This window comes from Mesoplodon densirostris, chromosome 16 (genome assembly GCF_025265405.1).
Source record: "Mesoplodon densirostris isolate mMesDen1 chromosome 16, mMesDen1 primary haplotype, whole genome shotgun sequence".
Taxonomy (NCBI): domain Eukaryota; kingdom Metazoa; phylum Chordata; class Mammalia; order Artiodactyla; family Ziphiidae; genus Mesoplodon; species Mesoplodon densirostris.
In genome coordinates, this window is record NC_082676.1 from 57,523,411 (window position 1) to 57,546,524 (window position 23,114).

Sequence of the window (23,114 nt, forward strand, 5' to 3'; positions counted from 1 at the left end):
TAATTTATACCCCATTGGTCATTTTGTATTTAGCCTTTTACATGCTAGAAGTGTGTACACATACTCCTGGTGAACTTAGACCAGAGTCACATAAACAGTGGGACCTTTTTACCACTACACTTTCAAAATGATTACCATTTTGGAAGCAGTTTGTTGACGCTCTGTATCCTTGCTACTTCTAAGAAGTTTGAAAGCATTTTAGCACACCCATCAGGTAGGTTCATGGAGATTGCTCCAGAAACTCTAAAATAGCATGTTTACCAGTATCGTTTTCTGGCCTGTAAATGCCTCCAGGTACACACACTAAGCTCTTTGCTGAGGATGATTCACATTTGCTCAGTCCTAGAAGACCAGGTTGTGTTGCAGAACTTAGGGGTGGATCCAGCCTCTGCTTGTCCGTCCTCACCCGCGCTTCACAGGGGCCAGGATGTTCTTAGTTGTCAGTTGAATGGCTGGGAGGTTCCCCTTGGAGAAAGCTTACATGTTAAGAAAACTATGCTTTAAAGGAAGACGTGGTTATATACTTAACCCCAAAGTTTAAAAATTGTTCCATTTACCTGAAAGTTTCCATAAACATATAAAATGGGACGTATCCTGATTTTAATTTCCCTGTGATTTTTATTTCATAGGGAAAGGGCTACCCTTTGATAGAACGCCTTTTGTCTTTTCTTAGGTGTTTGGCCACTGGCTTTGTGTGTGGAGAGGGTGTGCAAGCTCTTGATGAGGGATTTCTGGTTAGTTTCTCTAAGGAACAATGTGGTTGGTTTTTTTTTTTTTTTCAAGCTAACATTCCCTGAGCCATCAGGTAACTCATGCAGTCCTTACATCAGTCCTCTGGGGTAGATGAGACTCGTATTCCCCCCTTTACAGACAAGGCAGTGCAGGCCACAGAGGAGTCCTGTGAGGCCCTGGAGGTGGGTGGGCCCCGGAGTCGTGCCCTTCACCTCCACTCCTTTAATACTGGGTGGTGTCTGCCCCCCTCATGCTAAAGCTGCTGGTTTGGATTTATTGCAGCCAGGTGGTGTATACACAGGTAAATGTATCTGTGGTAGAAATTTTGGTCATCAGACAATTGGATGACAAGTTCTAAAAAGGAATTTTGTACATCAGGACTTGCAGCAAAGCTTTGGGGAAAATCCCCTTCATATGTCACCCTCCTTCCTTATTCTCTGCTCTCAGGGCCTGGCAACCTTAATTCCTCAGAGCCCCTTGGTCTGTTTGTCAAGGGTGGGGCTCCAGTAGCACCTCCACCATCGTGACAATAAAATGTGTCTCCAGATGTTGCCCAGTGCCCCCTGGGGAAGGGAGGGTACAGTTACCCCAGTTGAGAACTCTTGCCTCGGATAATGTGTAATAAATGCTTGCTGAAGAGCCAGGCTGAGTGTTGGAGGTTTTTCCTATCTCACCAAGCATTGTCCATGGCCACAATAGTGACATGGGTGGCAGTCGTGCCCCCGGACACCCTTCCTGACGCGCCACTGGGCGTCTGAGAGCACACGGAGGCCCCTCTGCCCTGAGTTCTTACCTTTCTTGGAAGGTTGTGAACAGAAACTGAGCTCTTTGTCCTCAGGAACAGACACACCTTTGAGATAAACCACCTTAATTACAGAAGCAGCATATGGGACATCCTCAGCTTTGTAGAAAATTTTTTGCCAGATGACATTTTCCATGCTGACTTCCTTTTGGTAGGAAATAAGCAGCTTGACCTTCGGCGGCAGTCTGGTTTTGGACTAAGAATGTTGGTGTGACTCTCTTTGACTCCTTTCCCTTTCTCTCCAGAAAGGACCTAAGTGTGAAATACCCCGAAGACCTTCCCATCACCCTTCCAAATCTGCTGAGGTTCATTTTGCATCACTCAGACCCTGCTTCTGCCCCCCAGAACTTGGTTAACCCTCCTACCAAAGAGTGTCTTCAGAGAGAGGCTGTCCTGCAGCAGGGGCACATCTCCCATCTGGAGAGAGAGATCCAGAAGCTGAGGGCGGAGATCAGCGCCCTGCAGCAGGCGCAGGGGCAGGTGGAGGCCCGGCTCTCGAGCGCGCGTAGGGACGAGCAGCAGCTGCGGCGGCAGCGGCACACGCTGGAGAGGCAGCACAGCCTGCTGCAGCTGCACAGCGAGCAGCTGCAGGCCCTGTACGAGCAGAAAACCCGGGAGCTTGAGGAGGTGGCCCGCAAGCTCCAGGAGCTGGCCGATGCCTCAGAGAACCTCCTCACCGAGAACACGTGGCTCAAGATCCTGGTGGCCACCATGGAGCAGAAACTGGAGGGCAGGGACGGGGCCGAAGACCGTGCTGCCCTGGACGAGGTGCGATCAGACTACCACAAGCCCTCGGGCGCCCCCCGGCTACCAGCCAGCACCCCTCCGCCTTCCAACGTCAGCTCCACGCTGGCCTCCGAAAGGAGCACTGAGAACAGGACAGACTAACTTTGAAAATGACACGAAGAAATCAGAGGTGAAGACTGTACATTGCGAATATATTTATGCAAATTTTATTGAAATTTATTGTAAATAAAGATTTTCTCAGTGGTCTAGAAAATCAGCTTGAATGTCACTCAGCTTTTATTGAACAGGGATGACATCCCCTCCACTTATTGCACAAACTTGGTAGCTTGGCGACAAAAACAGTAGCACAGTCCACTTGAAGGTTTGTCTGAAAAGTTAGTCCATGTTTGAGTGGCTCAGTGTCGGCGTTCCCTCCCCATCCCCCTGCTGTTGCTTCTGCGATGACATGCAGAATGAAAGGCTAATGTCCTGACTGGCTAGTCAGAAAACTTGGACGCAACAGTTGGGCTATTCAGAAAGAATTCAATGAGAGGTCATAACTTAACTAAGCCATTTGAGTGTGTGGCTCTGGTGTCTATGCTAAAAAAAAAGTAGCTGTTGACCAAGAACAGTGAAAGCTGTTACGCGGTTGGTCACCAGTTCTGCAGGCACTTCCACTTGCCTCCAGAGAACCCACTAGTGTCCCACCATGCCCGTGACCCTCACCCGGCACTGACACTGTGCTGATGGGCCTGATGCAAATGGCACAGATGTCGTGGGACAAGGAACCTCCAGGACTGAAACTGAGGAGAAAGTGATGCCTCATCTTTTCAAAACCGAAACTGCACCGGCACGGTAAGAAGCTCAGGGCGAGTTTGACAGTCAAGCAATGGTCATTTTCAGGGTCAGGCTCGGGGACTGAAAATGCAAGTCCCGGGAGCTCCTCGGTTACTTGGGTAAAGGACAGACAGCCTTAGGTGCAGGCTGCCGGCTGCGGAAAGTAGAGGTAGAAAGCCTGAAGTTCTGAAATGTGAGGGGAATGGATCGAACACCCCTACACCTGCCCCATTTTTCTTATGTCCTTCATTAGGAAACACCTTCTCCCTGACCTTCCAGTTGACCCCTTTAGAACTTCTGATCCCTCCTCCCGCCCGCACCCTGTGTGCTGCTTACAGGGCCTTCTGCTGGTCTCCAGCCTGACTCATGCTTGGCCATCCCCAGGTGGGGGCCCAAGGCATTTCCTCCCCTGTACAAAAGCCCGGCTGCCTTCTAAGGATTCCTTAGTAGCCCACCTGTGCTGTCTCAAGCCTGCCTTCAGCTCAAATGGCCTAACTAGCTACTCCTCCCCTCCCCCCAAGCTACACCTTAATGTTTGACTGTTAATTTAGGGGTACGCCACTAAAAGAAGTGTTCCTTAAGCTCCCGACTAGGGGTTCTAGCAAGTTGATTAGTTCAACATGCTTTTTAGAGATTTGGATGAGGCCAGAGGAGCTGCCTTCCGCCTGACCAGGAGGCCAGAGCTTTGAGGGGGAGCTGGGAATAGGGGCCAGCCCCTGGCCACCCGGGAGCTCCCTGCCCATGCTGCTGGCAAGGCGGCTCAAGTGCTGAGGGCCAGCGCTCCCCAGCTCACCCAGGGCTGGCCTCCAGTTTATTCCCGAGGATGCAGACACACATCACATTTTAATCATGATAGTTTAGGGTGTGCTTACAGTGGTGGGATTAAAAACCTAAGCAAGTTCACTGAAGTATACACAAGGGACATCTCGGAGGGGCAGGCTGGGAATCACTGGCCTGACCAAGAGCCACCAAACGCCTCACCTTTTCGAAAACCAAATCCTGAACCTGAAACTCCCTCTTCCCCCAGCCCCCTCCCCTGGGCACCCACTAAGCACAGGCTGCTGGGGGCTCCTGCGTGCACAGGCACACAAGAAGTGACACCTGGCGCTCTCAGAGTAAGGTCAGGGGACCCTCCTTCTAGGTGGCCCACTGAGGAAAATCAAATCCAGGACCCAGCAAGTGGGTGGGAATCTGGGAGGAAAGGAAGCGAATTTGTGAAAAGGGCAGGGGGAAGAAACCAAGCACCCCCCACCGCCCCCTCCAGTGCAGAAAATATTAAATACGACAACAAACAAAAACCACAATGTTCTCTCCTTCCTGGGCCAACTGGGTTTGGGATACAGGTAGCCACCGTGGCTCTGGTGTTTCTAGCGAAGCCTGTGCTCAGTAAAGCTGGGTGGGGGGCAGGGTGCTCAGCATGCTCAAGACCATGGGGGCCAGAAACTGCTCTGCCACTAGGACGCCTGGCAGCCTTGGGACTCGGGCCTCGGGCCCTGACTCGTCCTTCACCGGCTCCCAAGCAGCTGCAGTAGCTTCCTTGCAATCACTCCACTAGCAACAGGAACTGGCATTTAACAACCTCATCTACCTAGAGCAGGAGGGGGCGGGACGTGCTGCTGCTCCCATTCATTGCTCACGAAGCAGAAATCGCCAAAGCACCCCAACGGGTCAGCTGCGAGACTTAAAGCCGACGTGTCACGTTCTCTACATACACACGTGTATCTGAGACCCCTGCCAAATGCAATGTGGGCCTTACAAGTCTAAGACCCTCCCTCCCGCCTTGACTCAGCTCAGCGTTAGTACGGACAGTCCCATGTGCTCTATATTTTTTAAAAATCAGCAAAAGACGCTTAAGCACATGCTTCTGGGGCCTATTTACAGTTCACAGGCTTGTGAGTTCACGCGTTACAGTAGTAGCTCCATCAAAAACAGGCTCAGCTAAACATTCAAGTAACAAAAGCGCTGTGGGGCCGTGAGCCCCAGCAAGGTCAGGCCTGCCCACTGCCTGCAATGGGCAGTCCTACCAGGAGGCTGAGGGGTTGCCCAGTGCCACTGAGCCCTGGCTCAGGACCTCCGGGATCCCAGGAGTCGGTGCATGCGATGACGAAGTCCGGCGAGGCCATGCCAGCAAGCGTCAACCCTTCCTCTCAGATGGCAGCACGTCTGTGGTTTCGCCCCTACTGCGCCTCTCGGCTGGCGGCAGACAGGCCCAGGAGCCTCCGCATCCCGGCTCAGCCGTGGACTTCGGGGCCGTTGGGGGTCAGCTTGGCCTTCCTCTCCACGCACGGTCCCTTGGCCGAGTACTGCACCAGCAGGAAGGGCTCCTTGGTCTCGCCATCCCCCACGATACTCTCCTCGTCCTCTGACTGGCTGATGCGCTGCAGCCGCAGGTAGCACCAGCAGCCCAGGATCAAGGCCCCCAGGGCAGCGATGGCGATGAGGATGACGATGACCGTGACCACACCGGTGGTGGGGCTGTGGTCCATGATGGACATGGTTAGCGCTTGAGCGGGGGCGGCCCCTCTGCAGGAAGGTCTTGGTGGGGACGGCTCAGTGAGGCTGGAACCCAGGCTGGACACGAGAGCCCTGAAAGAAAGAGCAAGATGAGGCTACACTGGGGACTCCTGACAGCTCACATGCTCGGGCTTGCTCTTCCATGGGGTCTATTTTTAATCAGTTCTCAAGCCTGACCGTCCTGCCCTCATCCTAGTGAGAAACAGGCTGGCTGGCACTTGCTGGGTGTTTTTGTTCATGATGCCACCAGCGTTCTCCGCACTCAACCCAGCCACTTCCATTTAATACCTTCAGTGCCTCTGCCACCAGACAGGCAGTCATCCTCGCTCAGCCACGAACCTGACAGGCAGGAGAGGGGGCACCCGAGACCTCCGTCACCACCGCAGCAGGGGCTGAAAGCGGGTCTGTTTAAGGTGAATGTTCTAGAAGTCCAGCACCACTAGGTGTTCAGTAACTGCTCACAGATTGAAAGTGCTTCAAGGACTTCCCTGGTGGCGCAGATGGTTAATAATCCGCCTGCCAATGCGGGGACACGGGTTCGAGCCCTGGTCCGGGAAGATCCCACATGCCGCGGAGCACCTAAGCCTGTGCACTGCAACTACTGAGCCTGCGCTCTAGAGCCCACGAGCCACAACTACTGAAGCCCGTGCGCCTAAAGCCCGTGCTTTGCACATGAAAAGCCACCGCGATGAGAAGCCCGCGTACCACACCAAAGAGTAGCCCCCACTCACCACAACTAGAGAAAGCCTGTGTGCAGCAACGAAGACCCAATGCAGCCAAAAATAAATAAAATTTAAAAATAATAATAATAATAAAAGTGCTTCAAGACGGCCAGAGATGAGGGATTCAAAAGCAGGGAAATGACATCAGCCCCTCTCGTGAACGGGACATATATAGCTCAACGAGTCTTCAGGAGCACCTGTGAGAGGGCAGCCGACAACAGCCTTTGCCCACAAAGACGCTGTAGCTGACCTGGCTCTGGAAAAACTTAGAGGAGGGCAGGGGAAAGCAGGACAGACCAGCCTCTGCCGGCGTCTTGGTGCAGGAGCCAGACCGCAAACCGGTCAATATGCCAAACACCTGTCGCTACAAATGCAGGAATGTAATGCTGGGAACATAGGGGACCAGATGCCACGATGCTAAACTGGGCGGAGCAGGCGAAACTCAGGGAGGTGACGCTGATGCTGAGATGTGCGGGAAAGCCAGCCCCTGAAGAGCTTCCCGGCAGGGGAACACCGTCTGCTAAGGCTCTGAAGGCAGGAGGGCCCGCTGGCAAGTGCAAGGAGTGGCTGCAGCTGGAAATCAGCTGGTTTGAGTGGCGGCGGGGAGGGGTGTACGTGCCCCAAGGCTCAGACAGTGACAACCCACTGAGGTTGGAGGTGGTGGCTCCCCTGGGTCCCAAGACCTTGCACTTTAAATTTCTCCTGCCTGACCGTAAACGGAGCAAATAATAGTAACTAACACCCAGGTGGTTACGAGGATGCCTGCAACGCCTGGGCACAGGGTGGGCAGAGTCGATGCTCAGCTGTCTGAAGCTGGTTTTTCTGGAGAAGACAGACATCAGTGCAGGTAGACATCATTGGAAGCGGAAGGTTTTCCCTCCGGACAGGATGGAACCTGCCCTCCTTGAGCAATGACAGCCTTAATTAGAAATGATTCTTATCCACACCAGGGAGCCCTCCACCCCCACCCCAGGGCCAGGTTTGCCTGAAGGTCAAAGGCAGCTAAGTCAACGCCCCTGAGTCTGTCTGGGGACCGGGCCCTGAGAAAACCCTACAGACCCCCAGAACTGCCCTGCTCCCCAACCCACCTGTGCAGAGGGGTCCTAGTCAGGAGGGGGCAACATCCCTGGAGTCTGCCCCCTTCTTACTGCCCCCAGGGTCAAGCCGCTGCCATCACTCTCAACAGGCTCCCTGGTCCACCTGTGGGGGCCATTGCAGCCAGTGCCCGTCACTCAGAGGAAAGACCCCCCAAGTCCCTACGGTGACCTACGGGACGTGACGAAGCATCTCCAGCCCTGCTGCTCTCCTGCTGACCCCACGCTCCTTCCTACCTGCAGACCTTGGCCCAGCCGGGTCCCTCTGCCCAAATGCTGTGCTCCCCTTACCCTTGTGCAGTGGTTCTCAAGTGGGGGCAGCCGTGCCCCCCCAGGGGACATGTGGCAACGTCTGGAGACATGTTTGATTGTACCAGCTGGTGTGTGTGTGTGTGCTACTGGTATCAAGTGGATGGAGACCAGGGATGCTGGTAAACCTCTCACATGGCATGGGACAGCTCCCCAAAGACCCCAGACAAACATCAACATGTGGAGGCTGCCCTGGTTAACTCCAGCTCAGGCGGGGAGCCTTCCTGACCCCGCGGTCCAGGAAGTCCTCTTCGTCCTGTGGCTGCACTCCCTCCTTCCCTCCCTCCAGGGCACCAGCCTCAACGTGCAACTCTGGCTTCTGTGTCAGGGACATCGGGTTGGCACCTGCCTCCCCTGTTGGGCTGTGTGCTCCGTGAGTGGCCCTGCACACTTCTGTGCCCACCCAGTGCACAGGTCCTCCTGGCCTCTCCCCTGCCACCATCAGGGCTACCATCAGCTCCCACAGCTCTGCTCAGCCTGTCCTCTTGGGCCTCCACATGGAGCAGGTGATCCCCCCAACCCCCAGAGAGCCTGCTGGCTGCAGCTGGGTGAACCTGCCCCAACCCCTGTGCCCTCGTCCCGCTCGGGAGCACACCTAGCTGCCTGTCCCTCCCGCCTCACCCTCTCCACTGGCCCTTGTGTCCAGCGCCTGCCGGGGTGCCTGCCCTCCCCCTGGGTTCCTGGACAGGAAGGCAAGTCAGTATCAATTCAGAAGGGGAAGTGTGTGTGTTTGGGGAGCCAGGTGGGTGGCTCAGGGACAGGAAGTGGGAAATCAAACAATGGCAGCAAGACCTGGGGAGGGGGGACCCCGGGGGCCAAACCAGCTGAGGAGCCCAGGAAGTGCCTCTGAGTCCTGGGGGTGGGCAACAAGCGGTCCTGGGACCAACGACCAACCACCAACCAGCAAACTGCGGCAGTGGTAGCCCCAGCTCCAAGGACCCTCTGAGAGGAGTGGTGACCTCAAAACCCTGTCTGCTGCCCCCGCCCCAGGCCAGGAGGAGGGGCAGGGCCAGGTGACCAGGCCACAGTCATGCTGCGCCTGCGGTCCCTGGCCCTCCCTTGACTGTGTGTGTTCCTTCACTCAGCAAGTATTTCCTGAGAACCCATCTTTTAAAACATCGGATCCTGTCATCCCCTGCTCAGAACCCTCCCTGGTACCAGCAGAGAATCCAAGTTCCCTATTTCCCCAGCTTCTTCACACCCTTCTGCCTCCCACCTCAAGGCCTCTGCACTTTCTGTTCCTCTGCCTGGAGTGTTCTTCCCTGAGTGTCCCGTGACTGGTTCCTTCCCAGCAGAAGGGAAGGAACTTTCTCAGAAGGGGGCTTGGGGGCTGCCGTCTTGGGGGCTGCCGTCCCAGATCACCGGGCTCCAGACGCAGCCCACCCGCCCGGCCACCGTCTAGTACTACTTCCTCTTACTTCCTGGCGCTCTGCCACCTGAAACTCTCTTGGGTCAGGGAAGGTGTTTCCCTGGCTGCCGTCTCCCTCCCGCAGTGGACTCTGAGCCTGGAGGCGGGCACTGTCCATCTTGCCCACTGCTGGATCCCCAGCCCTATTACCAGCACACAGCAGGTGCTCAGTAAATGTCTGCTGACCGACCACTCCAAGCCCGGGGAGGCAGTAATCAGAGGAGACCTTGCTTGCATGGGGATCACGGTCGGCAGACCCCACCCCTGAATGCCCCCGAATCTCGAAGCCACCACGGGTCCCCTCAAGGGAGCTGGCAGCCTGCGTGGAAGGACAGGCTGCAGGCTGAACATGGGGGCAGGAGCCCCGTGTCAAGTGGGTCCCAGGCAGGCCTGGCCCAAGCCCACGGAGGGGCAGCTGTCCCTGCACGAGCTGTGGGGAGGGGAGGGGAGGGAAGATGCCACTGAGATGCAGATCCCAGAGGAACCTGAAGCATGAGAGCGGCCGGCCAGTTCCCTCTGAACCTTCTTGGCCTGGGCTGGACCCCACCCCTTGCTTCATCTCTTCAGGGCCTCCCTCCTGCCCCTCCTAAGATGTCTCCTACAAGTCAGCTGACCCCTCACCCTGATCCAGGAAAGCACACAGGGCAGGACACGGAGGACCAGAGCTTGGGCTGGGTAGACGCCCAGGATGGCAAATGGGAAACCTGGACCCCCTTAGAACAATCACCAAAGCAGTTAACACTTATTCCATACCATCGTCTACTCCCCCCCAACAAGCCCATGGCTAGTGCTGCTCACTGTTACCATCCAAGTTTCACAGGTGAGGAAACTAAGGCGTGGAGAGCTTGAATGGATCGTCCAAGAGTGAACTTGGACAGAATAAAGGAGGATGAGACCCAGAAGTGGGGCCCAGCAGAATAAAGGGAGGGGTCTTCTAAGTGCAGAGGGTCAGGCCAGCCTGGGAGCCAGAGCACAGCCGAGGACTGTAGTCTCCGGGCACTCTAGGGGTGGGTGACGGGCCATGCTCCCCCAACCTCTGTAGCATCTCCTTGCCAGCTCCCTCAGTCAGGACGAAAGCTGGCACTGGAAGCCCAAGGCCATCTGGATCCCCCAAACACACAGTGCCAGTCCTCCACCCTCCCTCTGCCCTCCGGCTCCCACCTCCCTCGGATGGATCTCAACAAACTCGAAAGCCCAGCGTCTGCCGACACCACCCCTCTGACCTCTCCCCCTGCCCCACCCCCAACCACCGATGGGTTCAAAGGACAGACCCTGCATCAGCCACCAGCAAGCTGAGCGCAGGTGTCCCCCCACTGTCCTGCTGCCCTCAGAGGCCCACGGCTTAGGTCTTCCCCAATGTTGGGTTGGGTTCTACTTACCCCTGCCTCTTCAGGGGACCCCAAAATGAAGCCTTAACCCCACTCCACAGGCCCCTTCACACACTCAAGGCCCAGTGGAGCCCAGCCAGCAGCAGAGCAGATCAGAGTCCCCTCCTTTGCCCCACACCATCCCTCCACTCACTACCATTAGCTGTTGGGACCCAGCCAAGCAAGCTGCTCCCAATGGCCTCAGTTTCTCAGCCTGCAAAATGGGAAAGAGGCCTTGACCTCAGCAGCCAGGTTGTGGGGAGGCTGCGAAGTGATAAGAAATGTGAAAACAGAAGGGCTATGGGGCCACCAGGTTTGTGTGTCACCAGGCACCACACCTTCCTGGGTGTCACAGGGTCGCCCCTCACTCCCCCTGAAGGACCTGCTCCCAGGAGGGTACAGGGCCTGGTCCAGGCCCAGTGCCACAAATAACGCCTTCCTCAGGGACACGCTGCCACCTTCTTCTCGCTTAACTGGGCACATCATGAGTGTCACCCAGCCCAGCTGGACACCAGCTTGCCACCCCTCCCCCCCTGCAGACTCCACCTTCTGGGGCTGCCCTGCTTACAGGGGGCCCACCACCTCCACAGGGGTGAAGCCATGCCCCTTCCCCCAACAAAGCCATCTATCAGGTGTGCCAGCAAACCAGGCTTTGTCTCTTCGGGGGACCCCAGTTCACAAGCCGGAAACATTTCCTGCCCAGTTTCTGATTAGAAACATAGGACTGTAGGGAGGACAGGGCATGACAAGGGGGCAGGTGGCATATCTGCTCTGTGCCAGGCCTGAGCAGGCGCTGGAACCCAAGGAAGCATCACACAGGCCCCTGCCCTCCAAAAGCCAGGGCAAGAACAGTGGGGATGCGGATGAGAGACTGACAATCATTGGGCTGTGCCCAGCTCTGCGGCCAGTGTCACCTCACCCTCCACCACCCACCCATTACACCACGGTCCTCCCGGAGAGGAAACTCGCGCCAGCACCCCGCAGGTTCCCCTGTGCAGAAGAGGAAGTTGGCGCAGGCAGAACCCCAGGGACTGCCCCAAGGTCAGTGCCAGTCTCCTGTGCCCCCACCCTGTGAATCAGCCACTGGCTATTCTCACAGGCTGCCCCAGGCTCAGCTCACTTGCCAAACAACTTTTGCCTGTAGATGCCTGGCAAAAGTAGGCAATAATTACTATGTGCCAGACACTGGGCTGAACACTTCACACAGATAATCTCCTTTCAGCATCAAAATAACCCTAGAGTTATTACTATGCCCGCTTTGCAGATAAAGAATCCGTGGCTCAGAGAAGTTAAACCAATTGCCCAAGGTCACACAGCCCCAAAGTAACTGCGCAGGGATTCAGACCCAGGCAGCCTGGATCCAGAATCCGGGATTTCAACTCTGACACTAAAATGTCATATTATTTGACCCCCGCCTCCCCGCTCCCTTGCCTGAGGGGCCAAGGGGGACAAGTGAACCCCAGTCCACCCCCAACCGAAGAGCCTGGGTGACTGGGGTGGACGGCTCTATGCTGGGGACACAGCATAGAGGATGTGGGGCACACAGCATAGAGGGGACACAGGGATGGTAAGCGCCCTGGCAGCTCCCGCGTGCCAAGCGCGGGCGACGTGCAGGCGCAGTGCCAGGCGCGCTCCACGCACCCTCTCATTTAACCCTGCCAGGCGACTCCGTTGTCTCCCCGACTCTACCAAAGAGCTAAGCGAGGCTGGAGGGAGGAAGGAGCTCGGCCCAGGGGGCGACAGCTGGCGGGGAAACGACAGCTGGAGAGGCAACTCCAGTTGGCTTGACTTGGCGCGGGGGAAGCTTAGGGGACGGGGGACTACGAGACTCAGTCATGCCCACGCCGCACAGTCACCACCGATGGAACCAGGCACCAAACGCCGCAGCCCGTCCTCAGTTTCCCCACCTGCGAAATGGGCGCCAGACGTCGCCAGGACCCCCACCGCTACCCCCTGCAGCCCTCCTGACCACTCTGGAGGTTGCCAGGATCCCCGCCTCCTGTTATTTTAAAAAATCCCTAAGTGTCCGGAGGAGACCTGCGGCCGGCCTGGGGCGCAGAACTGCGGGCCGCGGTGAGGGGCATGCACTGGGTTGGGGGGACACCAGCTCCCTGCAAAGCCGCCGCCGCCGCCCCCCGCCGCCCCCCGCCGCCCCCCGCCGCCTCCTTTGTCCCGATCTCGCCGCAGCGCAGCGGACAAAGAACCCCCGCCCGCGGGCGCGGCCCCCCGGAACAGACCCTCCCCCGAAGCCGCGCCCCGGCCCAGGCTGCCCCTCCCCCGCCGCAGAGACCCCCCCCCGCGCGCCCCCACCCCATCCGGGGCGGCCCCTTCCCCTCCTGCAGGCCCCCGCCGGGCCCGAGCGCCCGGCCCGCCCGACCCCTCTCACCATGGCGCCGCCCGCAGCCCGGCCCGATCGCCCCGATCGTCCCGCAGCCCCGCGGGCCCGGCTCCGCCCGCCCGCCCGCCCGCCAGCCAGCCGCCAGCCAGCCAGCCAGCCCGGTCCGGCCGCAGCGAACAGCCCGGACGCAGGAGCCCCTCTCTGCGGCGGGCAGGGTATCTCCGGCTCCGCTCCGGAGGGGGGCAGGGCCCTCCTAGAACAGCCAATGGGAGTCCGCGCTGGGACGGCTGGGCGGGGCGGGCCGGGGCGGGGTCACGTGCGCGCGGGGCGGGGGCTGAGCGCAGCTGGCAGAACTGGGGGCGGGGCGCGGGTTCGGCCTCCTAGCGCGCCGATTGGGCGCGGGTGGGTGCGAGGCCCGGGCTGGGGGCCCTGCCTCCAACCCCCCAGAGGCCCCCCTTACTCCCGCCAGCTTACGGAGGGGAAAACTGAGGCGCACAGCAGGTAAGAGTGTGGCACGCTCCCCGGAAGCAGGGAGCGGCAGCATCCCGGGCGGGAGCAAAAGATAGGCAGGACCCCTAAGTTAAATGTCCTTCCTTGGGGAGGGAGCTGGTTGTTCACTCGTTTATTAGTTCATTAATTCATCATCCATCTGTCCATTCATTCAACATTTATGGAACGCCGACCATGTGCCGGGTACACCAGTGGTCGCGGGTACAGCCACGAACAAGACAAATAAGGACTCTGCCCTCACAGGGCTCTCATTTTGCTGCGGGCTGAAGCTGTGGGGAATTTGCAGCCTCTTGGCCTCTTATAATCATGGTTATTTAATATAATAACCCCGCGATTAGGCCCTCACCAAGAGCTATGCCCTGTACTCAGCTCTCAACACATTTCATGGAGACAACGGGGAAAGGAAGAGCTACTCATTTTCCAGACGCTCCAAAGTGCTGAAGTACCACAGCCCGCATATAATGAAGGCAGGATTGGAGGCCAGCCTGTCTGCCTGGGAGTTACTGCCGGTTAGTCCACTTGTCCACCCAAGAAGGCGGTCCAGCAGGAGGACACTCCCCCTTGTGGCCAGCCGGGGCCCATAAGAGGGGCAAGGGTGGGTACTTCAAGGCCTCTGTGGCCCAAGTTCCCTTTATCGCCACCTCTGGCTTGGAAGGCAGGAGCGGGGAGGTGGAGCCCCTCATCCTGGAGGCTGGGAGTCTTGTCTGGAAATGTCTTTGCCAGCCTCAAGCAGAGGCCTCTGGGAGAAGATGGAGGGCCCAGCTCTCAAGGCCGTAGTCACCACGCTGTCGCTGGTCTCTCCTTCCTGCTTCAAATGTGCCAAGCTGTTTCCCACCTCTGGGCCTTTGCCTGTGCTGTTTCCTTCAACTGAAACATTATTCCACTCCTATCTTTCAGAGGGCCCTCCCTGATCTCCACCTAGCGCGGTCCCTTTGTTATTTTCCCGCCTGTGCATTGCGAAATTGTACGTTTGCAAGAGTGTATGATGCGTGCCAGTCGAGTAAATGAATGAATGGGCAGACTGCAGACCTACAGGTCTGGCCCTGCTGCGCCCTAGCCAAGAGGCCAGGCCCAGGATGTGAGCTGTAAGAGGGGAAAGTAAGAGGGGACAGAGAGGCAGAGGAGCTTCCAGCTCCAGGCCAGCTCCCCAGAGGCCAGAGCCAGACAGCCCAGAACAATTCCTGCTCCTGAGTCTTCGCAGCGCGGCCCTCAAGGGCTCCTGCCTCATTAGCCACACCTGGGAGCCCAGGGTAAAAGGAAGCAGGTTCTTCCCACAGAGACAGTTTCAGCGGCCTCTGCGGTTCCAGCCTCAAGTAGCCAAAGACCTCGTTAGTGGTGAGCAGTTGGGAGGAGCAGGCTCGGAGCCCCAGAGCCAGGGTTGTCAAAGAAATGACAGGGGAAGCAGGGACACTTTGGGGGAACAGGTTCTGGGAGGAAAAAACCAGAGGGGGAATGCAGCATAGCATAGAAGATGAGCGTCAGACTGCCCGGCTGCAGTGCAGCCTTTCCTGCTGGGTAACTTTAGAAAAGCACCCTAATCTCTCTGTCCCTCAGTTTCATCATCTGAAAAATGGGGTGACAGTAAGTTGACCTCACAGGGCGGTTGTGAGCACCACAAGTGCTTGTGCAGAGGAAACAATTTCACTCACTCTTAACATTAGTAATAGGGTTGAACAGTAGTGGGGTTGAACCTGGGCTCCCCCGTTTGGATCTTGGGCAAATCACTGCCTTTCTGTGAGCCTCAGGCTCCTGGTCTTCACAGTGACAACCCACCTCTGGGGCCCTGAGAGGTGGGGGACTTGGAATAGCCCACCTGGGTCCAGCCATCCCTCTTGCCCAGAGTGAGTTGCTTCAATAATAATAACAATGAATGAATAATAATAGCAGCAAACGCTGTTCTAAACACTACGTATGCATAAATTCATTTTAATCCCCATTTTACAGATGGGGAAACTGAGGCACAGAGTGGCACATGTGCACAGAAATCACCTGGGGGTCTTGTTAAAAGGTAGATACTTACTCAGTAGGTTGGGGCCCGAGCTTCTGCATTTCTCACAAGCTCCCAGGTGGTACTGATGGTTTGGGGACCACACTTTGAGCAGCAAGGGGCTAATGCATTTGCTAAAGGTCACAGGTGGTGTGCAACAAGCCTAGATCTGAGCCCGCACAGTAGGCTGCCAAGTCCTGCACTTAACCGCCACCGTGACTGCCTGCCCCAGCCCTAGCTTTCTCCCCTACAAAGAGGCAGGAAGTATAGCTCCCCTCCCCAAGCCCATTTCCTCTCTCGGAGCCCCTACCACCTCCCTCCATTGGTGACATCTGGCCCGTAGAATCTCCCTGCCCCCAGCATCCCAGGGGTCCTCCTGTAGTTGACATGGAGGTTTTCAGATGCTCATTAGCTAGGAAGATGATTAAGGGCGAGGGCTGAGATCACCCTGGCTCCCTGGGGCTTGCTGGGGCCCAGCCGGGCCTGCCCTGTGCCAGGCTGGCCCTGTGCCTGCTTCCCTTGGGGCACTGGAGGGACTGGGACAAGGGAGGGGTTTGCTGGGGAGTAGAGAGGCCTCAGCCAGCCTCCGGGGAGACTCCAGTGGGGCCTCCTTGCCAAGCCCACAGCTCTTAGGGTTCCAGGCCTAAAAATGAAATGAAAACTGCTTGGCCAGAGGGAAGTTCTCCAAAGGGAGAGAAGTGAGCCGCCGGTGAGTTCTGCAGGGTGAGGTTAGGTGGGACACAGAGAGGGCGCCATCTTGTTCTGAGTCACACAGCAATCCTGGTCCAGGAGAGAAATCCTCCCTGGCTGGTGGGTGGCTTTAACATCTCTCTAGCACCTCTGTAGCACTGGCTCGGCTCCCTTATAACCAGGAGGGAGCAGACCTCAGGCTGACAGTCTTGGGCAATCCACACTCTTGATCTAGAATTTAACAACGTGTTGTTTTTCTGCAGTTTATGTTACTTTCTATTTTTGGCACAGATACTGCTTTTCCATTTTTGATAGTGACATACCCATTTCTTTTTATTTATTTATTTAAAAAAAAATTTTTTTTGGCCACTCCGCGTGGCTTGCAGGATCTTAGTTCCCCTACCAGGGATTGAACCCAGAACCACGGCAGTGAAAGCACCGAGTCCTAACCACTGGACTTCCAGGGAGTCCCCCCCCCCATTCCTCTTTAATTCAGTCTATTCAGGGGAAAAAAATAAGTGAGTTAATTTAAAGCAAAATGTAACAGAAGTAACTGGAGATGGTACGGGGGTATGGAAGCAGTGAGGACAGTGGAAGACGGATGGCTCAAGTGGGGAACCTGCCAGAGGTGAACCCCACAGCTGCTCGCAGCCCAGTCCTCTTACTGCAGGGCCAGACAGAGCCCCTGGCCGGGACGGAGACATCCCATGGGCTCCTGTGTTGACTGGAAGAGTCCAGCTGGGTTGTCATGGGTTGAGGGCGGCCGGGGTTGGCTCCAGTCTTCATTCCTGCAGTCTGTGTTATCAGCGTGATGAGGGGCAGACTTGGGGAGGGGGGAGGGCAGGGCTATCCTGAGGTGCTCCCTGCCCTGAGCCTGCCCTGCATTCCCACGTGTGGTAGCCACCCCCCGAAACACACACGTACACCTGGGCACTGGCGCCCCTTAATCACCCATTCACTAAATCTTTCATTTATTCACTCACTTTTTCATTCATTCAGCCAATCTTTATGGAGCACCTCCTCTGTGCCAAGCACTGCGCTAGTTCCCGGGGAGACAGGCATGAATCAGACGGGAAACTCAGCCCTCACGGGGTTCACAGTCTCCTGGGGGAAGACAGATGATAAACACAGAAATGAATACACTATAGGGGTTATCAGACAGTGTATGTGCTAAGGAAAAAGGGAAAGACCGTAAGGTGAGAGGTGTGGTGGCAGGGGCTCTCTGAGAAGGTGTGCCCCGAAGTGGGAGGATGCAGCCTCGTCCTAGCACCAGAGAAACTCACAGACGTGGAAGCAGGCAGACAGCGAGCTGTGCAGGGGTCCCTTTTATTTTGATTTTAAGTAATTTTTTAATGAAACTTCAGGTGCAGAGAATGATGGACTGATCATAGTCCAGATCATGGCGCATTCTCTTTGGTCTTACATGACCTGCTTTTCTTTAAAATTTCCACAGTTATTTTAATCACATGATACACACCAAGTAACCCATTAATCAAAAGCCAGAACCCTAACAATGGCCCAAGTCCAGTCTTGAGGTTTCCCCATCCCATCCCCCACCCCGTGGTCCCCATCACCTTGGGTCCTGTCTTCATTACTCCCTGCTTTCCCTCTTGTATGGTTTTATCCTCGAAGTGTGTGTGTGTATATATATATATATATATGGGTTTTTTTTTTAATCTATTTATTTATTTATTTTATTTTGGCTGCATTGGGTCTTTGTTTCTGCGCGCAGGCTTTCTCTAGCTGTGGCAAACAGGGGCTACTCTTCGTTGCGGTGCATGGGCTTATTGCAGTGGCTTCTCTTGTTGCGGAGCCCAGGCTCTAGGCGCGCGACCTCCAGTAGTAGTGGCGCAAGGACTCAGTAGTTGTGGCGCCTGGGCTTAGTTGCTCTGCGGCATGTGGGATCTTCCCGGACCAGGGCTCGAACCCGTGTCCCCTGCATTGGTAGGCGGATTCTTAACCACTGCACCACCAGGAAAGTCCCTCAAAGTATATTTTTTTATGTTAGTTTCTTCTTACTAACTTTATTAAAAGGCTATATTAGCTTCCCAGGGCTGCTGGAAGCAATTCCCACAAACTGGATGGCTTAAAACAATAGAAATTTATTCTCTCACAGTTCTGGGGCTAAAAGTTCAAAATTAAGGTGCTGGCAGAGCCATGTTCCCTCTGCAGGCTTTAGGGAAGGATCTGCTCCATGCTTCTCTCCTGGCTTCTAGTGGTTGCTAGCAATCCTTGGCAATCCTTGGCTTGTAGGTGCATCACTCCAGCCCCTGCCTCTGTCTTCACATGCCTTCTCCTCTATGTGTCATCACCTCTTCTTTTTTCCCCCAACATTATTGAGGAATAATTGCCAAATATGATTTAAAGTGTACAGTGTGATACTTTGACATAATACACATTGCGGAATGACTACCCAGATCAAGATAATTAACATATTCGTCAATTCACATAGTTAACTCCTTGTGTGTGTGTGTGTGTGTGCACGCACACCTGTGTGCACGTGGTGAGAATGTTTAAGATCTACTCTCAGCAACTTTCAAGTATACAATAATGAATTATTAACTATAGTCACCACACTGTACCTTAGATCCTCAGAACTTATTCTTGTAACTTATTCTTGTACCCTTTGACCTACATCTCCTCATTTCCCCCTTCCCCCAGCCCCTGGCAACCACCATTCTACTTTCTGTTTCTATGAAATCAGCTTTCTTTCTTTCTTTTTTTCTCTCTTTCTATCTCTCTTTCCCTCTTTCTCTCTTTCTTCTCCACATATAAGTGATAACCATACATATTTGTCTTTCTCTGTCTGGCTTACTTCACATAACATCTGGTGGAATAATATTACAGTGTGTATGTATGTATGTATATATATATACACATATATATGTGTATGTATGTGTATATATACATATATATATGTGTATGTACATATATGCCACATTTTCTTTATTCATTCATCCATTGAAGGACATTTAGGTTTTTTCCATATCTTGGCTATCATGAATAATACTGCAGTAAACATGGGAGTTCAGATATCTCTTCAAGATACTGGTTTCATTTCCTTTGGATATATACCCAGGAGTGAGATTGCTGGATCATATGGTAGTTCTATTTTTAATTTTTTGAGGAGCCTCCATACTGTTTTCCACGGTGGCTGCACCAATTTACATCTCCACCAACAGCGCAAGAGGGTTCCCTGTTCTCCGCACCCTCCCCAACATTTGTTATCTCTTGTCTTTTTGATGATATCCATCCTAACAGGTGTGAGATGATATCTCACTGAGATTTTGATTTGCTTTTCCCTGATGATTAGTGATGTTGAGCACCTTTTCACGTACCTATTGACCATTTGAATGTCTTCTTTGGAAAAATATCTATTTGGGTCCTTTGCCCATTTTAAAAATCGTATTATTTACTTTTTTTTTTTTTTTTTTTTTGCTATTGAGTTGTGTGAATTCTTTGTATATTTTAGATATCAACCCCTTGTCAGATATATGGTTTGCAAATATTTTCTCCCATTCTGTAGGTTGCCTTTCATTTTGTTGATTGTTTCCTTTGCTGTGCAGAAGCTCTTTAGTTTGATGTAATCCCACTTGTTTATTTTAGTTTTTATTGCCTGTGCTTTTGGGTCTCATCCAAGAAATCATTGCCAAGACCAAAGTCAAAGAGCTTTTTCCATATATTTTCTTCTAGGGGTTTTACGGTTTCAGGTCTTACATTTAAGTCTTTGATCCATTTTGAGTTAATTTTTGTGAGTGGTGGAAGACTGGGGTCCAGTTTCATTGTTTGGCATGTGGATATCCAGTTTTCCTAGCACCATTTATTGAAGAGACTGTCCTTTCTCAAACGTTGTGTGTTCTTGTCACCTTGTTAAAAATCAGTTGACTGTATGTCAACTGTATGACATACAGTATGTGTGGATTTATGTCTAGGCTCTCTATTCATTTTTACTGGTCTCTGCACCTAGTTTTATGCCAGTATGTTTTATTATAGCTTTGTAACATAGCTTGAAATCAGGAAGTGTGATGCCTTCAGCTTTGTTCTTCTTTCTTAAGATTGCTTTGACTATTTGGGATCTTTTGTGGTTCCATACAAATTTTTTTTTTTTTTTTTTTTTTTTTTTTTTTTTTTTGCTGTACGCGGGCCTCTCACTGCTGTGGCCTCTCCCGTTGCGGAGCACAGGCTCCGGACACACAGGCTCCGCGGCCATGGCTCGCGGGCCCAGCCGCTCCGCGGCATGTGGGATCCTCCGGGATCGGGGCACGAACCCGTGTCCCCTGCATCGGCAGGCAGACTCTCAACCACTGCGCCACCAGGGAAGCCCCATACAAATTTTAGGGTAGTTTTTTTAATTTCTGTGAAAAATGCCATGGGAATTTTGATAGGGATTGCATTGAATCTATAGATCACTGTAGATAGTTTGCACATTTTCACAATATTAATTCTTCCAGTCTGAGAACACGAGAGAGCTTTCCATTTATTTGTGTCTTCTTCAATTTCTTTCATCAGGGTTTTGTTTGTTTGTTTTGTCTTATAGTTTTTAGTGTACAGGTCTTTCACCTCCTTGGTTAAATTTATTCCTAAGTATTTTATCGTTTTTTGATGCTATTGTAAATGGGATTGCTTTCTTAATTTCTCTTTCAGATAGTTCATTGTTAGTATATAGAAACACAAATGATTTTTGTATGTTGATTTTGTATCCTGCAACTTTACTGAATTCATTTATTAGTTCTAATGGCTTTTGGATGGAGTCTTTAGGGTTTTCTATACATAAGATCATATCATCTGTGAACAGATAATTTTACTTCTTTCTTTCCAATATGGATGCCTTTTATTTCTTTTGTTTGCCTGATTGTTACGTCTAGGACCTCCTCTTCTTCTTATAAGGACACCATTCATTGGATTTAGGGCCCATTGTAACCCATAGGACCTCATCTAAACTTAACTAATCATGTTTGCAAAGACCCTATTTCCAAGTAAGGTCACATTTCCAGGTGCCAGGGATTAGGACTTCAGTGTTTCTCTTCAGGGACACAATTCAACCCATAACAAAGGGAATCCAGATAACCTAAAAAAGAGTATCAAGCTGTCTGACTCTTATGGGGCTTAATTTCTTTAATAGTCTATGTATAGCTAAGATTGGCCCATATTGAGGTTCACTTGTTTTAACTGTTGTGTCATATATCCACTAGGTCTGTGTACCATGGCTGACCCATCTGCTGTCCTGTGGGTGGCCTTTTGGGTAGTGTCCAGGTGTCTGCTAATTTACAGTGCTGTTTGGGCATTCTCATAAGTGGCTCTTGGTGCGTGTGCAAGAGTTTCTCTGAGATGTTTACCCAGAAATGGAATCACTGGAACTCAGAATAGTTGAATGTTTCACTTTAGGAGATGATAACAAGGTACTTTATGTAGCAGTTGCACTAATTACACTCCCACCAGCAGCATGTATGATCCACATCCTCTCCGACACTTGGTATTATTAGATTTAAAAATGTTTTCCAGTCAAGTGTGAAGTTGTTGCCTGCTGAGATCTTGATTTGCATTTTTTTTTTTTTTTTTTTTTTTTTGCGGTACGCGGGCCTCTCACTGTTGTGGCCTCTCCTGTTGCGGAGCACAGGCTCCGGACGCGCAGGCTCAGCGGCCATGGCTCACGGGCCCAGCCGCTCTGTGGCATGTGGGATCCTGCCAGACCGGGGCACGAACCCATGTCCCCTGCATCGGCAGGCGGACTCTCAACCACTGCGCCACCAGGGAAGCCCGATTTGCATTTCTTGATCACTAATGATGCTGAACAGCTTTGTCAACACAGGTCTAAAATATATTCACCTATATTTCCTACTAAGGGTTCTGAAGCTTTGGTTTTGACATTTAAGTCCATAATCTATCACCTTTCCATCATTAAGTTCCAAAGGATATTTACCTCTAATTCCTACTAAAAATTTTAAAGTGGTTTTTATTTGTTTGTTTGTTTTTGGCATTTAAGCTGTTAATCTGGAGTTGATTTTTGTGTAAGGAGGGATGGGTCGTATAATCTTAGGAGCTTTTGTAAGGTGACAAGTGTATTTTGGGGACAGTGGGGCAGGATGTTCGACTGGGACTCTTGAGTGTACTGGAAATTGTTCACTGGATGTTGAGTTCAAATTCTGCTCCTCCCATGGACTGCCTTTGCGATCTTATACTTCATCTCCGTGATCCTCGGTTTTCTCATCTGTAAAATGAGAATTATAGCAGATACTGCCCTTGGTTGCCATAAGGATTGCATAAGACGAATTACACAGGAAGCTTCCCACATTGCCGGGTACACAGCATAAGAACACTACCTACCATTTATTGAGTACTTACCATGTGCCAGGTGATGCCAAGCACTTTACATGTGTTATTTACTCATTTAACCTCTGACAACTCCATGAAGTTGATGGTATTTTCCACACTTTACGGATGAGGAAACTGAGTCTCAGATAGGATGAGTGAGTCCCCCAAGAGCACAATGCTAGCATATGTCAGAGGACTTGAACCCTGGCAGTCTGGCTACAGAGCCCTCATCCATCACCACCACACATCAAAGCCATTCCCTCCCTCACTCCCTAACCCTCCAGAATCTAGTCTCTGGGCCCTGCTTCTCCAGGAGGAAGGGTCTAGAGGTTGAAATGAGGAAGTGATAGGCAGTGGGGTTGACCCCTGATTTCCCGGTGGCCCCTGCCTTTGACTCTGAGGCTGGGGAGAGGCTGGGGATGGAGGGGAGAGGCGGGGCCTCCTGGTGGGGAAGTCCATCCATCTTCCCCATCCCCAGAGGTAGTTGGCCGTCACAGTGGATATGAATCACAGGCCACAGTGTTCTCCCCGGCGTCATCCATTATTCACAGCTGCCATCCCGGGCCTAGGGTTGCTTTGGGGTCACACAGGAATTATTCCCGAGGCCCAGCTCTTAGGCGCTTTTATCCACAGCTGAGCCTGACCACAAGCAACTTTCTTCTCTAGACCTGAGGGCAGAGGACTTTCCACCGAGAGGGGACGGAGACTCCAGCATGAGTTACAGGCCTGCGACCCACTGACAGATAAAGCACTTGGGGCTGTGTTT

At 53.2% G+C, this 23,114-nt stretch overlaps 3 protein-coding genes across 8 annotated transcripts in view; 2 read left to right on the forward strand and 1 right to left on the reverse strand.

The window, feature by feature from the left end:
• The window catches only part of TXNDC11 (thioredoxin domain containing 11), a 73,238-nt gene extending 70,717 nt beyond the window's left edge, over positions 1-2,521 (forward strand). For all 3 annotated transcript variants that reach the window (XM_060078018.1, XM_060078016.1, XM_060078017.1), the window contains one exon: positions 1,780-2,521. In XM_060078018.1, coding sequence (XP_059934001.1) covers positions 1,780-2,422 — 643 coding nt within the window. In that variant the 3' untranslated portion in view covers positions 2,423-2,521. The remainder of the gene's footprint in view (positions 1-1,779) is intronic.
• On the reverse strand, positions 2,474-12,961 carry SNN (stannin). Of its 2 annotated transcripts, none has more exons than XM_060078019.1 (2): positions 12,898-12,961; positions 2,474-5,683 (listed from the first exon to the last, which is right to left on the reverse strand). In XM_060078019.1, the coding sequence occupies exon 2, from the start codon at positions 5,590-5,592 to the stop codon at positions 5,329-5,331; it is 264 nt and encodes an 87-aa protein (XP_059934002.1). In that variant the 5' UTR covers positions 5,593-5,683; positions 12,898-12,961; the 3' UTR covers positions 2,474-5,328. The 2 variants fall into 2 exon arrangements, with proteins under 2 accessions (XP_059934002.1, XP_059934003.1); XM_060078020.1 differs by lacking the exon at positions 12,898-12,961 and adding an exon at positions 7,074-7,222.
• A 267-nt stretch (positions 12,962-13,228) lies between these two features.
• Positions 13,229-23,114, forward strand: part of LITAF (lipopolysaccharide induced TNF factor) — a 112,823-nt gene continuing 102,937 nt past the window's right edge. For 2 of the 3 annotated variants that reach the window (XM_060078547.1, XM_060078550.1), the window contains exon 1: positions 13,229-13,350. The gene's annotated coding sequence lies outside the window, so the exon portion shown is untranslated. Of the gene's footprint in view, positions 13,351-13,753; positions 13,869-23,114 lie in introns of those variants that run through there. The other variant, XM_060078549.1, reaches the window with a different exon arrangement.